Below are 23,222 nucleotides of genomic sequence, written 5' to 3'. Positions count from 1 at the left end.
CCTCCTGCTGTGGGTTCCCAGCTCCCTCCCAAGCACAAAGCTCGTGTCAGCCTGCCCTCTCCTGGCAGCCAGCAGCACTCAGCCCCCAAACTGCTCCCAAATCCCAAAATAAAACATCAAGCAAACTGGTTTGGGAGGGATTTAAGACCCGTGGATGTGGCACTTTGGGGACAGGGTTTATGGCCCACGTGGCAGGGCTGGACTGGGGGATCTTAAAGCTCTTTTCCAACCTCAACGATTCTACAACTTGAACAATATTTAAGTAGCAAAGTTTCTTTCAAGCTGCCTGAGGAGTTCCTGTCTTGGGAGGAACAGGCATAAAAATCAAACTGCTCTGTTTGCTTTTAAGCCCTATAAAAGCAGCCAAGTACATAAAATATTTTATTCCACATCACCAATGATAAAAGCAAGGCTGGTGTTCCACAGAAAGCCGTTTCCTCCGGGCTGGCACAGGAATTCCTTCGTGGGAAACACCAGGAAAAATGAAAGCAGCAGCAAGTGCTGGAGCAAACCACTGACAGTCACTTTTTATTGCACTGGTCCAACTAGAAAAATGCAACCAGGGAGATGCCAGGCCAGGCACTGAACCCCAGGGCTCTGCTTTCTGTGCTCAGGGGCTGGAAATGAAGCTCAGCTTTAGCTGGTTCACTTCCCTCAGCCAATCTCATTTTTCTACATGAATTTTATAGATAAGAAAGATTTAAAAGCTTTGTTTTTCTTTTTTCCTTTTTTTTTTTAAATGACCCACCTTCAGAGCAGAGAAGCAGAATTCAGGAACTCTTTCTAACACAAAATCTTAATCTCAGAAACTTTACCTCTGCTCCTGTCCAGGAGTCAAACAGCCTTTTCAGAAGATGGTAACAGGTCCCCCACCTCTTCCTCCTCCTCTTCAAGCCAGTTCTTTCTTTCTTATTTGCAGAAAATCTCAAAAGGGCTTTCAAGTGTATTTTTTTTGAAATCTAGAAGAAAATTCGTGCAGATTTCAACAGCACTTTAAAAGGAATGATCAAGGCATGATCAAGCACTTTAAAAGGAATGTTTGCTGGGAAGCAAACACTTCAAGCAGTTGTAGCTGAAAGGACACATAATTTACACCATGGTTTAACTACTAAAGACAACTCCACATTCATCATGGGTGAAGAATATTTTATTCTCTTGATTACCTGCCACAGCTGTACCAGACCAACCCCCTGAGCCAAGCCAGTCTTCCCCACAGGTCTGATCTTCAAGCATTTTAGGCATCAAGACATGGAAAATTAGCTCTAAGTTATCCAGAAAATTAATAAGGGAATAAAAGTGGAAGAGAGGAGAAAACAGCACTTGAGACAGAACATAAGACTCTAATATTCATCTTCACTTCAGAAAATCAGAGACAGCTGAAACCTCGCTGAGTGTCCTCGGGAGGTTTTTCTGCTTCTTCCGAGTGTTTGGTGTTATTTCTGTCCTTATTTACAGAATTTGTGATTCTCCTTTTCTGGGTTTGAGCCCAAGGAGTTTCTGGAGGTGTGGGTGCACTTCTCCTCCTCCTCCTGCCAGGCCCGTGGGCACAACGAGCAGAGTTCTCGTTCTCCTTCCCCAGGGCTGGGAACAGGCCGGGGCTCTGCTCTCGGGGCTGAACGTTCTCAGACCCCGCCAGGATGGATGTGCTGACTCTCCTCCTGGATTTGGGAGCGGGAGCTGGCAGGGGAGGCTGCTCTGGGAGCTCCCTGGGGAGCTGAATCCATGCCAGTCCCTCAGTTCCTGCCTCTCTCCTGAGCCTCATGCTGCGCCGCACTCTGGTCTCGCCGCTGGCGCTGCCCTTCCTTCGGGAAGGCTGGAGGGAGCTTTTGGGAACACACAAAACTTCTTCCACGTTATAAGATGACACTGGGAGGTCAATTCCAGTCATTTCCAAGTTTTCAACAGGAGGAAAGTAGATGGCACTGCTGCTTCTTCTTCTTCTTCCTCTTGCTGGGCTACCACTTACAGAACCTGTCTGAGGGCACTGAGTTCCCTGGGCACCCTCGTGTACATCAGTGGCCTGTTGTTCCAGAAATCCCAGGAGACTTCCTTGTAGTTGCTCATTTTCTGTCAAGGAACTACTCTCCTTTGCTTCATCTTCACCTTGCTGGAAACCCTCAGATGTATCAAAACCACCCTCTGCATCTGGCACAACGTTTGAAACCTGAGGGGGATAAAAATAATAATAATTCTTCATTTTTTATTTTTTTTTTTTTAGACACAGGCAAAAGGTGATCCACAAAAACCTGGTTTCAACTAAACAACTGTTGGTGTTTTCCACCCCATGCCTAGTCATTCTCCAAACGGCTAGACAGACTGACTCCACAGAATCCTGGCATCCAGAATCCACAGGCTGGAAGCCATTTCAATGCGAGGCCAAGCTCAGGTTGTTTGAGAATCCCAGAATCCTGGGATGGGCTGGGTTGGAAGGGACCTTCAAGCTCATCCCATGTCCCATGGGCTGGGACACCTCCCACCAGCCCAGGCTGCTCAGAGGCCTCACTCAGTGGAGTTCTAAACCCTCATCACCTCTTCCCAGGCTGGAGATCCCACGGCCTCTCCAGGCAGCCTGTTCCAACCTTTAATCCATCATTCTTCCTGTGTTTTCCTTCCCCCCAAACACGACTTTCCTGATCCTTAAGCAACTCAGTTACCTCCTGCTCAGTGCCAGAAGGAGCCTCCAGGTCCCCCTGGGACACCTGAGGGGCCCCATCCCCGGAGCTGCCGGGAGCTGCCACATCCAGGTCCTCGGAGCTTGGATCCACATCCAGGTCCTCGGAGCTTGGATCCACATCCAGGTCCTCAGAGCTTGGATCCACATCCAGGTCCTCGGAGCTTGGATCCACATCCAGGTCCTCGGAGCTTGGATCCACATCCACTGCAGGGATGATGCTCTTCCCTCTCACCCCTTCAACCACCACCTTCTCCTGGACACCCTCACAGGCATTCCAGGATTTAGGGTTATCTGCAGCTGCATCCTCTGAATCAGAACAAACAGGTGGTTAATTAACTCTGGGAATGCACAAAAATCTCTTTTAATTATAACAGCAAAAAGCTTCATAGTATTTTATTCTATATAAAATTAACCTTCTAAACAACCATTCCAGAGGAATAGTGGGAAAAACCCCACAGAAAGCTCTGCACATCCCTTGACTCTTCATGCCCAATTCACCAGCTTTAAAGACTGAAAATATCAGTGCCCAAAGAAAAAGCTTTTTTTGTCAGCTTTACACTGGAGTCCACCAAGAGGTGAATTTATTCAGTTGGACATTACTGATCTATTAGATCCTCCAGACTCTGCTATTAGAGAAGCAATTAAATTAAAAAATATAATGGTGGGCTCGTTACTGATGCACAAAGATAACCAGGAACAGGTTTTTATGGAATAAAAAACGAGAAGGAACAGAGAGAGCAAAGCAAAATAAAGCTAAAAACCAAATTACCTGAAAAAAGCCCCTCTGCCTTTGGTGAGTCTGGAGATGAGACAGAAGAGAAATCCTCTGGAATTTCAGGGATAGGGCTGAGAAGGGGTTTCTTAGAAGCCATCTCTCTTTCCCCATATAAAGATTTTTTCACTTTTCTCTTTCTTCTTTTCCCGTAGTTTGTCTGTCTTGATCTCTGCAAACATTGAGAAGCCTGACTAGAGCACAACATCCTCCACAACATTTTCTATCAAATAAGTGACACCACTGCTGGATTGGGATGGAAGAACAATTGTTTCCCCTAAAAGGAAGGTTCCCCTCGTTCTACCATCTGAAAACTCCAAGAATTTCTTTTCAAACACGAGACCTGGTTTTTGGGTCACTCAACCAAACCCAGAAGGCAAAGAACTGAGTCTTTCAGCTCTGAAAACTGCACTTTCTTCACCCACTGCTCAGTCTGAAAAGGATCATGGGCAAAAATCTTTTAGAAGCTTCAAAGCTTTGTGATACTTAAATAAAATAGGACTGGGCAGGTTCAAACATCTACTGCTGCAGGCACTTGGGAAGGGAAGAACCAGAAACTCGTTTGCTGTCCCTGAAGTGTGAAAAGGGATAAAAACCCCTCCTTTTTGCCCTAGAAATATTCAAGCCCTGCTGATCAGCCTGAAAAGTGACACAAATACCCCCCCTTTCACCTCCTTTTTGCCCTACAAATATTCAAATCCTAATAAATCAGCCTTTCTTGGGAAGAGGAACTCGGCAGTAAACGTTGGGAAACAACTTGGGAACGAAGAAGAAAATCTTGGCAGCAAGAAAGAACAACAAAGACTCTTTACAAAAGTCAAAATAATCACAGAAAACCCAAGGAGAGACACTTGGATTGGGGAATAAAGGCAGGAATCCCCAGTGCAGTGGCTGCCACTCACCTGTGGTTTTTTGGGAGCAGATGTGGTTGGATTCTTCTGGCGTGGGATCTTGTTCTTCCTTGGATTTTTAGTGCCTTCAGCATTCCTGGTGGTGGTGGCTCCTGAGGGTTTGCCATCAGCCTGCTCTGACTCAGCCCTGTGCTGTTGAGGGAATTTTGAGTTGTTTTTTATAAAAAAACCACCAGAGTCCAACTGGCATCAGAATCAAACTGGGCTTAGCCTCTATAATTTCATTTATGGGGCCATAAAAGGTAGAGACAACTGGAAATTAAATGTTACAGAGCTTGTCTTCACACAGTAAATACAGCCCTTTTTGCACAAAAAGGACATTCTAATGAGAAAAATGCTAAATTTTTCATCTTCAGTTCTTTCTTTCAGGGTTAGTTTTTTCATATTCCTGGTTGGGTTTTTTTTTGCCTTCCCTCTCTCCAATAAACCACCCCAGAGCTGTCCAATATTGAAGTGTCAAAGCTCTTAGGACAGAAATTGTTGTACAATCAAAATTCCAGCAACCACAAGGTTTTGTCAGATTATTTGGGAAAGCTCCTGGAAAATTCCATGGAAGTAGTAAATTTGAGTATCAGGCTATTAAAAAACAAAAAAATCGTTTTAATAACTGGAAAACCACTTTCACTCAGAAAATCTTATTTCCTGGAGACAACTCCCTGCACTAACAGGAGGTATTTCCACATACCTGGAGATGGACAATCCTCAGGAAAAGGCTGGAAAAGGGGGTATAAAACATAACAATTCTGCCTGAAGAAGTTCCAAAAACAGATAAAAAAATCATCACTAAAGAAATTTACCTTCCTTTTAGCAGAAGAACGAGTTTTTACCACGTCAGCTTTGTCAGTTGGTGCTGTGATACATGAAAAATAAAAGAATTTTGATTCAGTTTCAGTGCAAAAGTTGATCACATCCCAAGGAAATTATCCCCATAATTCCTAATATTATGCACTTGAACCACCTTTGGCTTGAGTAGTGACTTATTCTTGAGGAATATCAAATGTGGCAAGATAAAGAAAATAACATTTTGCTTTATAAAATAGAGGAGAACTAAACTGGGGAGGGTTTGGTGAGAAATAATTAGCACACAATAATGCCCAGCTTTCATAAATACATGTGCACAACCCCCTTTCAATTCTTTTATTGTTGGCTTGATATTTTAATATCAGAATTGTGATTGTAAGTCCAATTTAAGTCCAGACTTACTTCTTTCAGTCTGACTAGATCAGGCACTTTCAGAGAAAATACAAGGTTAAATAACAACCTAAACCTACTGCCAAGAGCTTTAGAAGAAAGCATTTAAATTTTAGCACAATTGAAATACATCCTCTGTATAAAAAGAAGCCAAACAGACAAAAATAAAACCAAAAAAACCTCAATTCTCAGTTTTTCAGGTGCAAAAAGATTCATTATCTACAGCCAAAAATGCAAGTTACCTTCTGCATTTTCAACAGGTGGAGGGTCTTCTGCAGCAAAGGAAGTCTCCAGGAAATCTTGGGGAGGTTCAACACATTCCTTCAAACAAAAAAAGTTACATTTTTTAGCAATAAATATGCCAGGTAATGACATTTTTTAACAATAAATTACACCGGAGATGTACTGAAAAACCCCTTGTCCATCAGTGTTTGGAAGAGCCAAGTGGTTTTATTATTTTTTCTTAAAGAATGCACCAGATCATTGACTACATGTGGCAAAAAGAGTTACAGCATCAAAATAGAAGAAAAAAAACAAGGCAAAAACACTCCTTGTGCCACCAGTACCCACCTTCAAACACAGTTTTACAGGCCAAAGTGCTGCTCAGAATTCATAAAGCAAAAAGAAAGTTGAATAAAGCAGACTTAAATTTAGTATTTCAGCAATTTCTTGGCAAAACCAAGCAGGCTCGGGGGAAAAAAATTCAATAAAAATTCAATAAAAAGTGACCATTCACAGAGAGCAGGGGCTGTTTTTGCAGCTTTAAAGAATAACAGTAAAGAACTTACATCATCCCAGTCAAACTCCAGCCTGGGGAAAGGTTCTGCAGTTAAGCCTGGCCTTGGGGAAGGGCTGGAGCTCAGGCCTGGGGAGGCTCCTCTGCGCAGGGGGGTGTTTGCAGGCAAGGTTTGGTCGAATATTTCAGGGCTCAGAACTTCTCCAAAAGTCACTTTTTTCTTCTTGGGCGTTTTGAAGTCGAGATTTTCAGTGTTCTCTGCTGGAATAAAACAAAGGAGCAGCTCAGGGGGTGTGGGACTGTCCCAGAGTGGGCTTTGCATGGGTCTGAATATCCCCCCCTAAAATCCCAAACAAACAGCAAAATCCACCTTTATATGTCCTGTGGGATCATCCACAATTTTCAGTGTAGCTTTATTACAGTATAAAGAATTAAGGAAGAAAGCAGAAGACTAGGAATGACCAGCTGTTCCACAAGTTTCAGTTGACAAGTGTAAAATTCCTGGAAAAATCAGTGACTCTGCCCTGGTGTCAGAGGCTTCCTGAAGATTTTTGGGGTTCAGTGACTCTCTTCTGGTGTCAGAGGCTTCCTGAAGTTTTGGGGTGGGATTAATTTTAGCAGATTTTATTTAGTGGTGTTTTATTTTATTTCGTAGAGTTGATTTTATTTTATTTTCCTTGGCAATCTCATTTTCCAGGTCATGCAGTGGGAGGTCACACAGGAGCTAACTCAGTGGTGGTTAAAGTAGATCACCAAAAAGAATTAGCAAAGAGGCCAAACTTTATGATCCCAGATGATACTCTGCCTATTTAAAAAACCAAAATGGGAATTATTTGTTTTTTAAAAAGGGGAATCTAACCTGTTTCTGATGCTTCAAAGGTTTTTTCACAGTAGGAGACTGGGACAGGTTCACCTCCTCCTCTGCCAGCTGCATCGTTCAAGTATTCCTGTCAAATTTAAATGATACCAGTCAGTACTATTTAATTATCAAATCTCAAATTTAATTAAAATATCCTTCTCAAAAGTGAAGATAAATTTCCCTATGAGCAGCATTTAATAACCAGTCTTTTTGTTGTAAAAACTTACTTGTTTGCTGAATGAATAAAACTCAAAGACATTCATACCATATCCAGAATCCTGGAATGGTTTGGGTTGGGAGGGACCTTAAAGGGCTTCTCATTCCACCCCCTGCCATGGGCAGGGACACCTTCCACTAGCCCAGGTTGCTCCAACCTGCCCTTGGACACTTCCAGGGATCCAGGGGCAGCCACAGCTTCTCTGGGAATTCCAGCCCAGCCCCTCCCCACCCTCACAGGTGGAATTCCTTCCCAATATCCCATCTAAACCCACTCTGTCAGTGGGAAGCCATTCCCAGTCCCTTGGAAAATAGTGTCTCTCCACCTTCTTGCAGGTCCTGGAAGGTGCAATTAGGTCAAGGCCAGCTCTCCTCCCAACACAAAAGCTTCAAGCCAAGCAGCATTAAATTATCTCCAATCAACATCAAAGGCTCTTTAACCCCGACCCAAGTGCTGCTCACTCCTTAGGGCTCTGCAGCAGCTCATCCTTAGTGCTGGGACCTCCCTGGACCCCAGGAACCAACCTTTGGGCTGCCCAGGAGTTGCCTCATGGGGGTTTTCTTCAGGATGGACCTCAGGGAGCCGCTCTGGGTGAGGTCACTGAAGGGAACGGTGCCTGCTTGTCGGGGGGTGGCAGGGGGGGTGACGAGGGCTTTGCTTTCCTCCAACATTCCCAGGCTCAGGCCTGCCACAAAACCAACCTTCTTCCTGCTCGGATCCGAGAGAACATCACTTCTGGTGTCTGCAGGGGTGGGCTCAGACCTGAAAACTTTGGGGCAAGGGCACAGATACGTCAGTTAAAGGCTGAAGGGAAATCAAGGAGACTTTAGGATCAACAACACAAACTGGCACAGATTCTGTGCAGCAGCATCACAGGAAAACCCATTTGTTTGTAAATTTTGGCTCTTGTGGCGCCACATTTATGTTCAATATTTTTGGGAATTTATAGAACATACAAAAGGAGCGTTGCATGGAGGAAAAGACATTTTGCATGGGGATTTCTCTCTGCTCCATGTCAGTTGTGGGGAGGGGGAAATGAATGTGTTCTCTGATGTACAGAGAGGGACTCTCTGCATTCATATCCCTCTCTCCTTCACAGCCATGAGCTACTCAACTCTACTTTTCCTTAAAAAAAAATCCTGGCTAGAAAATTACAGAAAACTAAGTAATTATTCCCAACCTGTCTCTCAGTTTGAGCTTTTTTCCCTACCAAGCTTCCCTACCCCACCTTCCCAATATTTCAGCCCTTCTCATAAAAGCTCTTTCCTTCAGTGCTTCAGTAAGACTGTGTTTAATGCTTGGCTGGGCTGAACAAACTCCAAATTCTGGTTTTAAGCTGGGCTTTGAGGCACAGCAGCTCTCGAACTGTTTGTTATTTACAGCCCTTTTTTTTTTTGTGTTCCCCCATCAGCCTTTATGTCAGAGTGACCTCAGGTTTCTGGTGCATCATAAATTGCAGGCAAGAGGACAGATCTGAGGTGAAACATTTCCTGACAAATATTCCAGGGGGTTTATTTCCTGAGGAGAATATAAGAAAGGTTTTAATGCTGATGAATCCTCTTACCATGGCCTCTTTCCAAGGTATCTCCAATTGTAACAGTCTCCAAGGACTCAGAAGGATTTTTTTGCCCATAAACCCATTCCTAGAGAAAAAGTTACAAGATTTTATATATATATGTCAATATATATCATCAATTTATATAGACACCAACACATGATAAAGAAATAAAAGACTACCTGACAATGTTGCCTCTTAAAATAGCACAAACTGTGGAGCTTTTTAATCCCACAAAGATTTCAGTGTTTTCTCAATCAGCCACTACTTTAGTTGGATTTATTTTCCCCAAAACTAAATGTTTAAAAGGATTAGACGGCAGAAATGAAAACATAAGGCATGAAAAAGCTATTTTAATCACTAAATTAGAAGTTTCCTCTTAATTCTGAGTACCTGTAGAGCAGCAGGTTCAGTCACAGCTGGGTTTGGAGACAAGATGCTGCAGATCCTGGGGTCACATTTACTGCTCCTGGTCACATTTTCCCTGCAAAAATTCTCTTTCAAATCAGCTCCACTGTTGTCCAACAGGAACTTTTCACTCCACTGCTCCAGGTTTGGCTCCTTTTTAAAAGGCACTTTGTTCTGAGCTGCATCAATTAAGAACAAAACACAAACCAAACAAACCACAAGGACAAACTTCAGGTTTTTTCAGTGAATTCTGGTTTTAGGTTTCTTCACCAAGAGGATGGTGAGATGCAAAAAGCCAGGTCATGTTTTAGGCAGGGAAAAGAAAACACATTGAAAATAACATCACCAACCCTCCAAAACAAAGCAAGTTATCCTTTGCATGTAAATGTTTGGAAGATACCAGAGAAATAAAATAAAAACCATTCTCAGCTTCATGGGAAAAGTGTGCAAACACTAATGCTCAGTGAAAAGCACAAAGATTATAAATCTAGGAACTAAAGCTGAGGAAAGAGTCACAAAACCACGAGTTTTCATTTTTTTTCAGGGGTTATTCTGAGGAACCACGATTCAGGATGCACCAAGATGGTTAAAAGACACAAAAAAATCCCTCAAAGCAAACCCCAAACCCACCTGTGCCAAGCCTTATAAAGGAAGATTACTTTGTTTTACGTGAAGTATTTTTAGTTTCTCACTTTTTAGCCTAAAGGAAGGCCTGATGTTTAAGACAAACCACTGAGCAGAGTATTAAATCAACTTACAAGAGCCTCCTTCCTGAGAATCATCCCCGTGGGACAGCCCAGAGAGTCCAGTTTCCCCTTCAGCTTCTTGGAGGGATTCAAAAGATGTTTGAAAGGTTTCAATCTTGTCCTTCAATGACCTGACACTCACATGTTTAAAAGGACTAATCTGCCAAAACAAAAATTAACCTCATCAGACTCTTTATTGCTTTGTATTTATCCTTTGAGATAAAAAAAAAAGAGAGAGAAGAACCGAGTCTTGTGTTTAATCTGCCTGCAGCTGTAGGTGGATGGTAAGAATAAGTAAAAAAAGGAACTTTATCAAGAAATATTTTAAGTTTTACTGCATTTTAATAATCTGTTCCTCTAAGCCATGCCCAGAATTTGCTTTCTGACAGCCTGGGATAGTTCAAGTTAACAACAAGTCTGATTAAACCAGTCACTTGTGCTCATATTGACTTCACTCACAACACTTTAATTACCCAAAAATCAAACTCGGAAAGTAAGACAAGTTAAAATACACGAGCAGGCTCAACGTGGAGAAGATTCCAGCTTCTAAACAAAACCTGGAATGTCCCCTTAGCCTAAAGTCAAGTGGCCAAGGGAAGTCAGCAAAATCAGGTTCTCTCTCCTGCTGGATTCCTCCCAGGCCTTGCCTCATCCTTGGTGGTTCCTGGGGGGAACTCGAGTGCCCCAGGTGATATTTGGGAAGGACTCTCACCTGTGTGAAAGGTTCTTTTTGCCTCTTGCTCCTGTGCTGGGCCAGGTAGCGGATGAGGGAGTTGTTCTCCGGGGAGCCCCGCAAGCCGATGGTCGATCGGCGCCGAAACTTCAGCGAGGTGGGAGAATTCCCTGCCAGGGGGGACAAGAGCAGAGCTTAAAAAAAAAAAACCAAAATAAGAACAAACCCAGAAAAAGCCAGGCATTTTTTTTAATACCTAAAGCTTCAAAATGCTATTTTTTTCCCCTTTTTAAGAGTGATTTCTGCTATTTCTGGAGAGACCCGAAGTTATCTGCTCAGCTCAAGAAGTTTTCCTGAGCAAAAGCAAATGAAGTGCCCAAAAGCAAGTTAATATTTAACTGATTTATATACCATGTGAGGGGCTGGCTGGCTTTTAGTTTTTCAATTGCTAGGTAAGGAACTGTCCACAGGATTTGCAGAATTTGTCTTACAGCTCCCTTGTGAAGCTCAGAGATGAAAAGGGAACATCTAATTATGTAGGATGCAGGATAAATTCTGGTTAAACATGGTAATTATCTTATATATAAGATATCCTATACATTACATTATATGTATATATAATATATATATTATATACATATATATAACATATGTTATATATACATATATATATGCTACATATACATATCTATTATATATGTATATGTTATATATACATATATATATGCTACATATACATATCTATTATATATATGTATATATGTTATATATACATATCTATTATAATATATTATATATTATGTATAATATATATACATATACATAATTTACATGTACATAATTTTCTATATCATATATTGCATATATTATATAGAAAAATATATCATATAAATATAGAATTGATATAAATAAATAAATATCTATAGAAGTAAATATTATATAAATATATAAGATATAGGATATTATAGCAACCCCTCTCAGAGTCTGCTCCTTGGGCATATCCAAATGCTGTCAGACCACCTGAATCCGGCCTAAATTGGAGCTTTTGGGAAGAGCTTGGACTAGATGATCTCAAGATGCCTCTCTGGGAAGGACAACAGTCCTTCCTCACTCCAGCCTCACCTTTACATCGTTTAGTGAAACTTTCTGGAGCAATCCCAAACTCAGTAATTGTCACAGTAGCAAAATCAACGGGTTTTTCCCTCAGCTCTTCAGATGTCCCCAAATCAGGTTTTCCTTCAGCTCTGTCCCACTCAGGAGTGGAGCAGGAATCACTCCCCAAGGAACCAGACCTGCTGCCTGGCAAACTCTCCTTCCTGTTCAAAGGCAAGGTGGGTTCACTGCCCACACCCCCTTGGAGGGCACCACAACAGCCCCCAGGGAAGGGGCAGCTCCCGGGATCCCCCTCGGGGGGGGACAATTCCTCCCCGAGGCCTTTGGGGGATTTCAGGGCACGTTTGGGTGACCAGGCCTGGTTCCCATCGCTCAAATTCTCCTTCTTGGACGCTCTGATGACTCTGAATTTCGTCCCTTTGCAGATCTTCTGGTCTTTTGGCAGAGGGAAAGAGGCCTCATCTTTCTCTTCGAGACAGCCACCCTCATTTTCTTTAACTTTCAGGGGACTCTTGGGTTGTCTGTGCATTGTTTGGGATTTATTTTAAGAAACATTCACTCAGCCTTCGCTCCTGTAATCACAGATTCCTATCAAAAAGAAAAACCAGATTATTATAGTTATTTGCTAAGAGCAAGAGTTCCCTACCACGCTCAAGCTGCTCCCAAACCCACATTTTTCCTGAGCAAGGTGTTTTTCCAGTGTGATGGAAAGGAAAATTTATCTCCAGAGAGCTACAGGGAAAGGACACAAAGGGCTGGGACAGGAAAGAGGAATGCACAGCAAGCAGCACAACAAACAACATAATACAAGCAACATAATAAACATAATATAAGCAATAAATATGCATGGGGAAGGGAACACAAGGCTACGATTTCAATCTGTCAAACTTCATATCAGGGTAAAATCCATGCACAAAACACATTAATCACAACCACACTGTGACTGTTTTGCCCCAAGTGTTGCAACAAATGTCAGCAGTTTAATACTACTTTTTATAAGACTCATTAGTATCAGCAGAGAGAGAGAGAGAAGACAAGTCTTGAGAAGAAACCAGCAGAAGGAACAATAACAATAATACTTTTTTTTTAAATACCACTAAGTTTTAACTAGAAAACTTAAGAGGCTAACCGGTTTGTTTGGGGGTTTTTGTTTGGGTTTTGTTTGTTTGTTTGTTTGTGTTTGTTAGTTTCCTGGATTTGAAGTTGACGATGTAGAACTCAATAACATCAGCCTGAAACTTCAGTTCTGCAAACACCTGCGTTCTCAGAAGCAAAATTAAGCCCGTAAACACCGCGTTGGCGATTAATTTTTTTCCTTTTTTTTCCCCTGCTTTAAGGCCACACTGGAGGCCAATGCACACAATCAGACACCACACCAGCCCGCGGGGGGGTCGAGCCCGCCCGTACCCCCCCAAGTCCCTCAGGGCTCGCCCCCCGTACCCCACCACAGTGCACCCATCCCACACCCCCCCAGCGCCGCTCGTAGCCCCTCGGACACCCCGCAATCCCTTCGTGCCGCCTCACCAGCGCTCCCCAGACCGCAGGACGACCCCCCAAACCCCTCAGGAGCCCTGACAGACCCACCCGCACCCCTTCAGAAACCCGCCTCACCCCGTCCCGCCTCACGTTCAAATGCCGCCGCACCGCCCCGCCACCGAGTATCCCTCCGCGACCCCGCCCCTTTCGCCCACCCACCCCTGACTCCCACCGAAAAGCCACCCCCGTTTCACGCAGCACCCGAGGGATTGCGGGTCGCGGGACGGGACCTCCTGCGCCGCCGCGTCTCCCTCGAGGGGTCCGCAGGGCTCGGCGTGGACCGGGGGGACTCTTTTGCTGGCGGAGGGATCACGGGCCGTTGAGTCGCAACACCGCTTGAGGGGGGGGGGAAATAATGCATTCAATAAATTCATTCAACGGGCCGCGCCACGTGACGCGCGGCCACCAATCACAGGCCCTAAGCCACGCTTTATGCAAATAAGGCTGCTTTGTCCCGCCTCTCCGGCAGGGGCGCGGCGATGATTGGATAGGTTTGCTTGCAGCGCGGCGGTGATTGGCCGCGGGTCGTGTCAGTCATCGCGCGGCGCTTCCGGGTGTTGTGGCGGCCCCGGCGCGGCGGGCGCAGCATGAGGCGGGTGACGCTGTTCGTGAACGGCAGCGCCCGCAACGGCAAGGTCAGGCTTAAGGGGCACCGGACGGGGGGGGTCCTGCATCGAGGGGAGCCGAAATCAGGGGGTCCGGGCCCCTCAGGGCGTGCCGGCCCGCGGGGGGTGCCGGCCATGCGCTCCGTTGGCTGCCAGGCCTGGTCCGCGCTGAGGGAGGGTCCTGAGGGAAACCCAAAGGGTTTAAGACGGGAGTCGGTGTTAGAGACGCTCCGGGGCTTTGCTGAGTCGCGTCCTGTCAGTCGCAGCCTGCGGGAGTAGCGCTCCGGGGGTGGGGTGACCCTGTGTGGGGACCCCGGGAATAATGGCACTAAATTGTTTAAAACCTCTCTGGGGTCCTCTCAGGGGTGGAAAAAGTTGATTTCTGGGCCCTGCCAGAAAGGCCCGGTGATGCGGTTCTAAATATAAGCCGTGATCTCGATGTTTCCACTCACACTCTGAGTGCAGGAGTTGATGTGGCTGCACTTTAACGCTGTAGTTCTGTTAAATGTTATCCATAATCCCTCCCATATTTCCCCATCCGCAGACCGTTACTGTGATTGTGCTTTAATGCTGTATTTCTGTTAAATGTTATCCATAATCCTGATTTTCCCATCCACAGAGAGTTAATGCGACTGTAGTTCTATAAATGTTATCCATGATCCTGATATTCCATCCACAGACAAGTGATGTGACTGTTCTTTAACTCTGTATTTCTGGTAAAAGCCATTCATGATCCTGATTTTTCCCTCCACTCTTCAAGTGCAGAAGTTACTGTGGCTGTATTTGAACCTTGCAGTTCTGAATGTTGGCCATGACCCTCATTTTTCCATCCATGGACTAAAACACTTAATGTGACTGTACTTTAATGGTGTATTTCTATTAAATGTTATCCATGAGCCTGATTTTCCCATGCCCAGCTCTGGACTGAAGACACTTCATGTGACTGTACCTTAATTTTTTGCAGTTCTAAATGTATCCATGATCCTCCTTTTTCCATCCTGAGTGCAGACAATGTGACTGCAATTCAGTCTTTGGAACAGAAAAACCAGCAATATTTCTCTAGAGGAATAAAAATCTGAATCATCATATTCTTATTCAACATTCCTTTCACTGCTGCTGTTGAGTCTTGGGAGCTGTGCAAGTCACCCCATTTTTAGGCAGCTTTCCACCATCAAAGTTGGTCTGTTTGCTTGGTTTTTAGTCAAAATCCACATGTATTTTCCTCTCCCTGTAAGATATTTTAGTATATAACATATATTGGTATATAACATGTATTGATATGTAAGATACTTTAAGATATATTGAGATGTAAGATATATCTCAATATAAGGTATATTGAGATAAAAGATATACTGGTATATAAGATATATTGCTATATAAGATTTATTGGTATATAAGATATATTAAAATCTATTGATATATAAGATATATTGATATAAGATATATTGGTATATAAGATATATTAAAATCTGTTGGTATATAAGATATATTGATACAAGATATATTGGTATAAGGTATGTAAAATATATTAAGATATATTGGTATCTGAGAGATATTGGTAACTAAGAGATATTGGTAAATAAGAGATATTGATATATAAGATATATTGATATATAAGTTATATTAATATATAAGAGATACTGGTAAATAAGAGATTGATATATAAGAGATATTGGTAAATAGGAGATATTGGTAAATAGGAGATATTGGTAAATAGGAGATATTGGTAAATAGGAGATATTGGTAAATAGGAGATATTGGTATATAAGAGATATTGATATATAAGTTATATTGATATATAAGAGATATTGGTATATAGGAGATATTGGTAAATAGGAGATATTGGTATATAGGAGATATTGGTAAATAAGAGATATTGATATATAAGTTATATTGATATATAAGTTATATTGATACATAAGAGATATTGGTAAATAAAAGATATTGATATATAAGTTATATTGATCCATAAGATACATTAAGGTATATTGATCTATAAGATATATTGATCCATAAGCCATCTTGATATCCCTGAAGTGGCAGAACTACATGAGCCCAGTTTCCTGCAGTTGATTTTATCCCCCCCATGTCTCCCCAGGTGGTGGCTGTGTATGGGACCCTCTCAGATTTGCTCTCTGTGGCCAGTAACAAGCTTGGAATCAAAGCCACCAGTGTTTACAATGGCAAAGGGGGACTCATTGATGACATTGCTTTGATCAGGTAAGGATTAGCCAATAAAAGACAAATTGGGGGGGGATTAAGAGAGCAGCCTGTTAATCCTCCTTAATCAATAACCAGATATTCTCATTTCCAGCCCAAGGGGCCTTTCATCCCTCCATTAAAAATAATCCTGGCTTTTGAACTTCAGAGCATTTCTCTGTTTAATCACAACTTGATCCAAACTGTGTTGGAGGCCTTTGAACCACCCCCGTGTTGATTCCAGGGCAATGTGTTCACCAGGAAATCCCACTGTTCCAGTCAGCCCTTGGATGGGGATTTTTTTGAAGAGGAGACCACTCCTGTCATTGCTTTGGCATCACAGAATAGCCCCAGACTGGGGAGAAAAGCAACTATTTTGTAAAAATCAGTTGAGTGACAGAAATGGGCCCTACCTGGTCACTGCAGGTAAACCCCTGGTGAAGTCAGTCCAGCCCAATCCACTGGAACCTGCAAAATTCAGACAAAAAAACAGATCCTGAAGTTCCACTTCATGGCAACTGGTTATGATTCACCTGAAAGTGGCCAGGAGGGGTTTCCCTGTCAATGAGATGAACAAGAAATTATGATTAATCTTCTTTTTCTCCTCCTCTCCCCCCTGCCCTCTCCTCTGCTCTCCTCTCACAGGGATGATGATGTTTTGTTTGTCTGTGAAGGGGAGCCCTTCATTGGTAAGTCTATTTAAAATACAGAAAAAAATATATTAAACCCTTGTGTTGCTTCCATAAAAACCTAAGATTTTATCTGCTGCTGTTTTCAGAAGACACCATAGGGAATGGATTAAGAAATAGTCACAGTTTTTCTAATAACTACTAATGTGTCATAATAACTTATTATAAGCATGTCATATTAATGTTATATTAGTTATATATTATTAATTGTTATAAAAATTAGTATAAATAAAGAATTCCTAAGGTGTCTTTTAACCTGTAGATCCTCAGACTGATGGGAGAGCTCAGGAGGAGCTGACAGGGTCCCACACAGACTGGCTGACACTCAATGTGGGAGGCAGATACTTCACCACTACAAGGTAAAAATGCTTTTAGTCTCCAAAAAACTCGATTTCAATGCAGCAAAAGAGCTTGGAAAATAACTTATTATGAAACAGGAGGTCTTTGGCTTCTGCAGCTTTGTGTTTTGTGGTCACCAGCACGATTTGGCAAGAATTCAATTCTTAAATGCTTTGTGTATGAGGTAAAAAGGGAATTGCACTGCCTTTGTTTTCTAGGAGCACTTTGGTTAACAAAGAACCTGACAGCATGTTGGCCCACATGTTTAAAGATAAAGGTGAGTACACTGAAATAAACTTTGTTTTTTTCAAGTAATAAATTAGCAAAGTAGGCACAAGGCACTGTCGAGGTGAGAATCTAAAATATCAAAAATATGTTAAAAGTACCAAAGCAGAACATAGAATTATTCTTTTCATAATTCTTTATTTCTCTGTTGCCCACCTAAAGTTTATCATCTCACAAAGTGGAAATACAACTCCCACCCCCAGTTAGTGTTTTGAGTCCTTTTTTGTTTGTTTGTTTGTCTGTTTGATTTTAGGTTTTCATGTTATTGTTGCTCGGTTTCGTCAGGAGAATCCGTGAGCAAACACTGCCTTTGGGAGACAGTCAGACTCAAACCTTAGTGCTGCTTTTATTCTTATGCATTTGATAAAATATTTTAGTTATTCAGAGCAGCAACAAGTTCATTTTAAGGTGATTTTTTTCCCCCTTACTCCTCCTTTCCTTTTGCAAACCACCCTTTCACACGTGGCATTTTCTCATCCCGCCGCCTTTGGTAATAAAACTCTGCAAGCCAAGCAAATGCTCTTCTATTAATATATCAAATTTAAATCTATATAGTAATATATCCAATTTAATGATCTATATATATATATGTTGTGGAAACAGATGCTTGGGGGAACAAGCAGGATCATAGAGGAGCATTCCTAATTGACCGCAGTCCCGAGTATTTTGAGCCCATTTTGAACTATTTACGTCACGGACAGCTCATTGTAAATGATGGCATTAATTTGCTAGGTAGGTATTACCTGTCTGACATCTGAATTATTCCTCTTTGGGAGTTAAGCTTTGCCCTCCAGGTGAAGCCAGAGGGACCTTTGTGTGCTCATCTCCGTGGTTTTCTTTGGAGTTTTAATTTCCTCGGGATTTGTTCTCGGGCGTTGCAGCTCCACGTTGCTTCATTTAATGAAGGTGTTGCTTGATTTAGTGAAGATCACTTCATTTAATGAAGATTGCTTGATTTAATGAAGACAGGCTGTTTGTTTATCTTGGGAGCATTAAAAGTTTTCCATCCTGGATTCATGTCTGGCTGGAATTCTGGAGCTGATACCTTTAACCCAATGCTGCTGTTGCAAACATCCTGGCTGAGTGATTTTTTTTTTTTCCTTTTAGCTGCAAGCAAGCTTTCCCTCTGCCCAGTTACATCTAATACAATGTCTGTGGTTGTTCTCCAGTAGGGAGAAGGGTGATTTCTGGATTCACAGTTCCCTGGAAATGACAAACTCTTTGTTTCCAGGTGTCCTGGAGGAAGCCAGGTTTTTTGGTATCGATTCCCTAATCGAACACCTCGAAATAGCCATTAAGGTAATTTGGTTGAACACCTGAATGCCCCTGCCCTGCTCTTCCAGGGGATGTGTAATTTAGTGCTGTCTGTGTCAGCTGTTGAACAACATTCCCAACAGAATTCCCAGCCAGCTGAGGATCACTCTCCCATCTCTCGGAAGGAGTTTGTCCGGTTCCTGCTGGCAACACCCACCAAGTCCGAGCTGCGCTGTCAGGTGAGAACTCATTCCTCTTTCTGACAAAATCCTAGGAATTTCTTCCCAACATCTCACCTAAACCTCCCTCTTTTAGCTTAAAACCACTTCCCCTTGTGCTGTCCCTCTCTGGAGTGCTGGTGCCTGGTGCTGGAATGTGGCAACGTGAAATGCAAACACTGTGTTCTCTTGAACTGAGTTTTGACTCTGAGCTGTGGCACAGTGACCTTGGCTTGGAATTCCAGGGTGGTTTGGGCTGCATTCCTGCTTCGGAGGGAAGCTTTCCTGCAGGAGCAATTTGTTTAAATGGAAAATAAACCCAGGACAATTTTTGAGAGCTTTGCATTTAGATTTCATAGAATAAATGGTCTTGTGTGTATTTATCTGTATAGAATGGTTTGAGTTGGAAGGGACCTTAAAGGTCTTCTCATTCCACCCCCTGCCATGGGCAGGGACACCTTCCACTAGCCCAGGTTGTTCCAACCTGGCCTTGGACACTTCCAGGGATTCAGGGGCAGCCACAGCTTCTCTGGGAATTCCATCCCTGCCCCTCCCCACCCTCCCAGGGAAGGATTTCTTCCCAGTCTCCCATCTAACCCTGCCCTCTTTCAGTTGAAAAACCATTGCCCCTTGTCCTGTCCCTGCAGGCCCATATAAAAAGCCCCTCTCCCTCCTTTTTATAAGCCCCCTTACCTGGTGGGGTGTCTTCAGCTCCTCCCAGGACCTGTGTGTGTCTGTATCTATCTTGTATCTGTGTATATTTATAGACAGCATATATTTTAATACATTTATATCCATATATTTACACACAGATATTTATACACTGTAAATATTAATGCACACATATCTACACAATTATCTTAACTTTGTGCCCTGACTTACCCCTTCCCTTCTGTAACCTTTTTGGGGGGTTTGTTCCTTGGGATTCCCAGGGCCTGAATTTCAGTGGAGCGGATCTTTCCCGCCTGGATCTTCGCTACATCAACTTCAAGATGGCCAATCTGAGCCGCTGCAACCTGGCCCATGCCAACCTGTGCTGTGCCAACCTGGAGAGGGCTGACCTGTCAGGCTCTGTGCTGGATGTAAGAGCTGCTGCAGCTTGGGAGGGCTGGGCTTGTCTTAGCAGAGAGGAGCTGGAACAAACAGAGCGGTGTAAAACATCGAGTTCTTCAATATATTCTAGAGTTGTTCTGGTTACCAAAGCTTTTACACTTCTTCTCAGTGATGATTTAATGGGATTCACTCCCAAACCAGAAATTAAACCTGTATTTTGGTTGGTTTTGGTGTTGTTCTGGCTCTCACTGCCTCCTGTCTGTGCCAGTGTGCCAACCTCCAAGGGGTGAAGATGCTGTGCTCCAACGCAGAGGGAGCGTCCCTGAAAGGCTGCAACTTTGAGGACCCATCAGGCCTTAAAGCTAATCTGGAAGGTAAGAAGGTTTTGCCTTGTGAATCTGTGCCAACTGCAGCCTGTGTTTGTCCATTTATCTGGCCTAGAAAAGGTCCAGCTGTGGTTTGTCCAACCCTGAGAAGGGCCCACAAGGGCTGGGCCGAGTCTGTGACCATCCCAGCACTGAATTCCCTTCTCCTCCAATTCACACAGCTCTGAGGCAGCACCAGTGTGGAGCTGCTGCGTCTCTGCCCGTTTTTCCTCCCAGAACCCCTTTGTGTGTGTGTTCCAGGTGCCAACCTGAAAGGAGTGGACATGGAGGGCAGTCAGATGACAGGGATTAACCTCCGAGTGGCGACGCTGAAAAACGCCAAACTAAAGAACTGTAACCTCAGGGGAGCAACGTTGGCAGGAACTGATTTGGAAGTGAGTTCGGGTTCATTTTACATCCTATTCCTTTAGATCCTACAGTCAGCTGGTAATTTGGGGGATTGCTGGCTTTTGGCTGACCTCTCCAGCTTCAGAGTACAATGGAGTTCAGGTAAATGGACTTCAAGTAAAGCTTTGAACAGAGTCCTGGGTGCATTCCATTGACACTTCTTCTTTTCCCCTTCAGAATTGTGACCTATCAGGTTGTGACCTCCAGGAAGCCAATTTGAGGGGCTCTAACGTGAAAGGAGCCATCTTTGAAGAGATGCTGACCCCCCTGCACATGTCCCAGAGCGTCAGATAGGGAAGAGAAGACGTCAGAGAAGAAGGAATCCAAACATCTGTCGTGACTTTCTTCACCTCCTCCCCTTCCTGAGTTAGAAGGAATGGTTATTAGACAACTTCCATTTGCAGTAGTGCCTAAGTAGGCTCTCTTTGATCACTTTTGGGGAGGGAATTTTTGTTTCAGAGGTGGAAACAGAGAGTTTCTTCCTTTGTGAAGAGAGTGAGGAAGTGGGCTGGTTCTGAAGCCAGAAAGTGGGGCTGGTTGGGGGGGGAGGGTTCAAGACTTTCATTGTTTTAGCATTGCCTCACTTTGGAATGCATTTTAATTTATAAAGCACAATATATGCAATTCTATTTATTAAATCTGTAGCTGCAATATGAATAGAAAATGTTATTCCTGTATAGTAGCAAACAAAGTTCAGGTTTACAGGTAGACAAGTGTATTTACAGTCAGTGTCTTCATTCCTGCAGGGTGTTAATGCCAGGGGTGGTCACACAGTGCCCACGGGACGTGTTCAGGTCTCTGCTGGGGTGGAAACAGTGGGGAACTGTCCTCAGAGGTCCTAAATTGCTGTGGAGTAGTTGGAGTGCAGGTTTAGAGCAGCTTTATCCCCTCAAATGTGCAGAGGAAGCTGCTGCCCCTGCAGGGACCTGCCCACAGCCTGGATTGAGTTACCCCTGGAACATCCCTGGGCAGAAATGGGATGTCTTAGTTAATCCTCTCCAAATGAGTGTGGAATTGCACTATCAATCCCAGCTGGGAAGAAAAACTCCCCTGCTTCCCCATGTCCTGGCCACTCCAGACTGGAGTTCCTGTAGCTTTTCCATTCTTTGTTGGGAATTCAACGTACAGAGGCAAACACAGAACTGTCCCCAAAGCAGAGAGAAGCTCTGGGGCCACAGCACCTGCTCTCCCCTCCTCTCATCCCTTCAGGAGATGAAGAAATGGCCCTGTTTCCCCTCAATGTACTATGCAAATCCTCCTGGAAAGCATGGGCATAATCCCATTTCCCAGCCAGATCCACTTTGGGCTGCTTAAAGTGGCTGTAAAAGCATCTTACCTGGGGCCAAGTGCCCCTTCCACACTTCCTTTACCTGTGGAAAAAAGCAGGGAAAGCTGTTTTTTGTGTGAGCCTCCCTTCCTGTGGGGCTGCCCCTCAGCAAAGGAGCTGCAGGATCTGGGTAGTTTTCTCAACTAACATTTCTTTTTAGACACAATCAAAAAGCACACGAAGAAACTATACCAAAAAAAATAGAAAAAGGTGCAGCAAGAACTTACCTCAGATGCTTAAACCACCCCAAAGGTCAAACTCACCTTGAATCCTAAGGAAATACAGCTGTTACAGTACAAATACACAGGAAGAACCAGTGGATCCCAAAACTTGGAGAGTGGTTTTAGTGTCCCAGGAGTTGGAGTTCCACAGTTCCTCAGTGGGTTGTGTCTCACTTTGCAGTGCAATTTCCTGTCCTCCAGGCTTCTTGTCTCAGTTTGTTTGTTCCAAAAATGCTGCTTTGCCACCAATCTGGGAAGATCAGTGATTATTCTGGATCAGGATATGTTTGGTTTGGGAGGGGGGGAATTGCAGGATTCTCCCTTATTTTCAAGTTGGCTCGACTCAGGCGTGTGACATGAACATCCAGGACTCAAAATCCCGGGCTCATGTGGTTCAGAATTGGGATTATTTCCTCCAGATCCCTCTGGATCAGGCTCTAGGACACCACCAGATCCTTGGTGAAGTGACCTATAGATTGAAGGGAAATATTCCAGTGTGATTTTGGAGTCCTTTCTCCCACCTCAAGGCTTTCAGTGGGGAGTGATGCGTGTGTTGCAGTAGAAGAAGATTCCTAGGGCTAGAGAAATAAATGAATTATTTTTCTTTATCATATTTTGTAGCTGGCAGAAGTAAAATATTGTATGGGGGGGGGGAAAATACTCTATTTTCATAATCACTGTGTATAAAAATCTATTTGAACTTTCACTGGAGCACTGTTAAATAATCACAGCACGTGGCATCATCATTCACAGCTGAATTTAAGGTACCTCTTTTGCTATCACAGAGCTGGATGAGGAGCCCAAAGTGGCCTGTGCAGGAATTCCAGCCTAATTTAAGTTGCATTAATAAAAGTGTGAAAGAGAAAAA

At 43.5% G+C, this 23,222-nt stretch overlaps 2 protein-coding genes across 7 annotated transcripts; one reads left to right on the top strand and one right to left on the bottom strand.

The window, feature by feature from the left end:
* Positions 1-1,129: 1,129 nt before the first annotated feature.
* CDCA2 (cell division cycle associated 2) lies at positions 1,130-13,790 on the bottom strand. Of its 5 annotated transcripts, XM_039386651.1 has the most exons (16): positions 12,985-13,111; positions 11,865-12,443; positions 10,782-10,936; positions 10,082-10,229; positions 9,309-9,502; positions 8,925-9,003; positions 7,885-8,129; positions 7,144-7,231; positions 6,337-6,545; positions 5,791-5,869; positions 5,155-5,207; positions 4,349-4,489; positions 3,444-3,618; positions 2,856-2,980; positions 2,655-2,774; positions 1,130-2,164 (listed from the first exon to the last, which is right to left on the bottom strand). In XM_039386651.1, exons 2-16 carry the CDS (start codon positions 12,382-12,384, stop codon positions 1,367-1,369), a joined length of 3,129 nt encoding a protein of 1,042 aa, XP_039242585.1. In that variant the 5' UTR covers positions 12,385-12,443; positions 12,985-13,111; the 3' UTR covers positions 1,130-1,366. The 5 variants fall into 5 exon arrangements, with proteins under 5 accessions (XP_039242585.1, XP_039242582.1, XP_039242581.1 ...); XM_039386648.1 differs by lacking the exon at positions 12,985-13,111 and adding an exon at positions 13,622-13,790 and having other exon boundaries at positions 2,655-2,980; XM_039386647.1 differs by having other exon boundaries at positions 2,655-2,980.
* Positions 13,791-13,924: 134 nt separating this feature from the next.
* Positions 13,925-23,222, top strand: KCTD9 (potassium channel tetramerization domain containing 9). Of its 2 annotated transcripts, XM_027718906.2 has the most exons (12): positions 13,925-14,026; positions 16,095-16,216; positions 16,841-16,884; positions 17,147-17,243; positions 17,442-17,500; positions 18,112-18,240; positions 18,740-18,807; positions 18,906-19,001; positions 19,913-20,062; positions 20,302-20,407; positions 20,660-20,793; positions 20,984-23,222. In XM_027718906.2, the coding sequence occupies exons 1-12, from the start codon at positions 13,979-13,981 to the stop codon at positions 21,098-21,100; spliced, it is 1,170 nt and encodes a 389-aa protein (XP_027574707.1). In that variant the 5' UTR covers positions 13,925-13,978; the 3' UTR covers positions 21,101-23,222. The 2 variants fall into 2 exon arrangements, with proteins under 2 accessions (XP_027574707.1, XP_027574708.1); XM_027718907.2 differs by lacking the exon at positions 18,112-18,240.

The sequence above is a fragment of the Pipra filicauda genome, unplaced genomic scaffold (assembly GCF_003945595.2).
Source record: "Pipra filicauda isolate LSUMZ 115617 unplaced genomic scaffold, ASM394559v2 scaffold498_size1627759_pilon, whole genome shotgun sequence".
In the NCBI taxonomy this organism is placed as follows: domain Eukaryota; kingdom Metazoa; phylum Chordata; class Aves; order Passeriformes; family Pipridae; genus Pipra; species Pipra filicauda.
The sequence above is the reverse complement of the archived record's forward strand: the minus strand, read 5'-3'. Positions and strand labels throughout refer to the sequence as shown.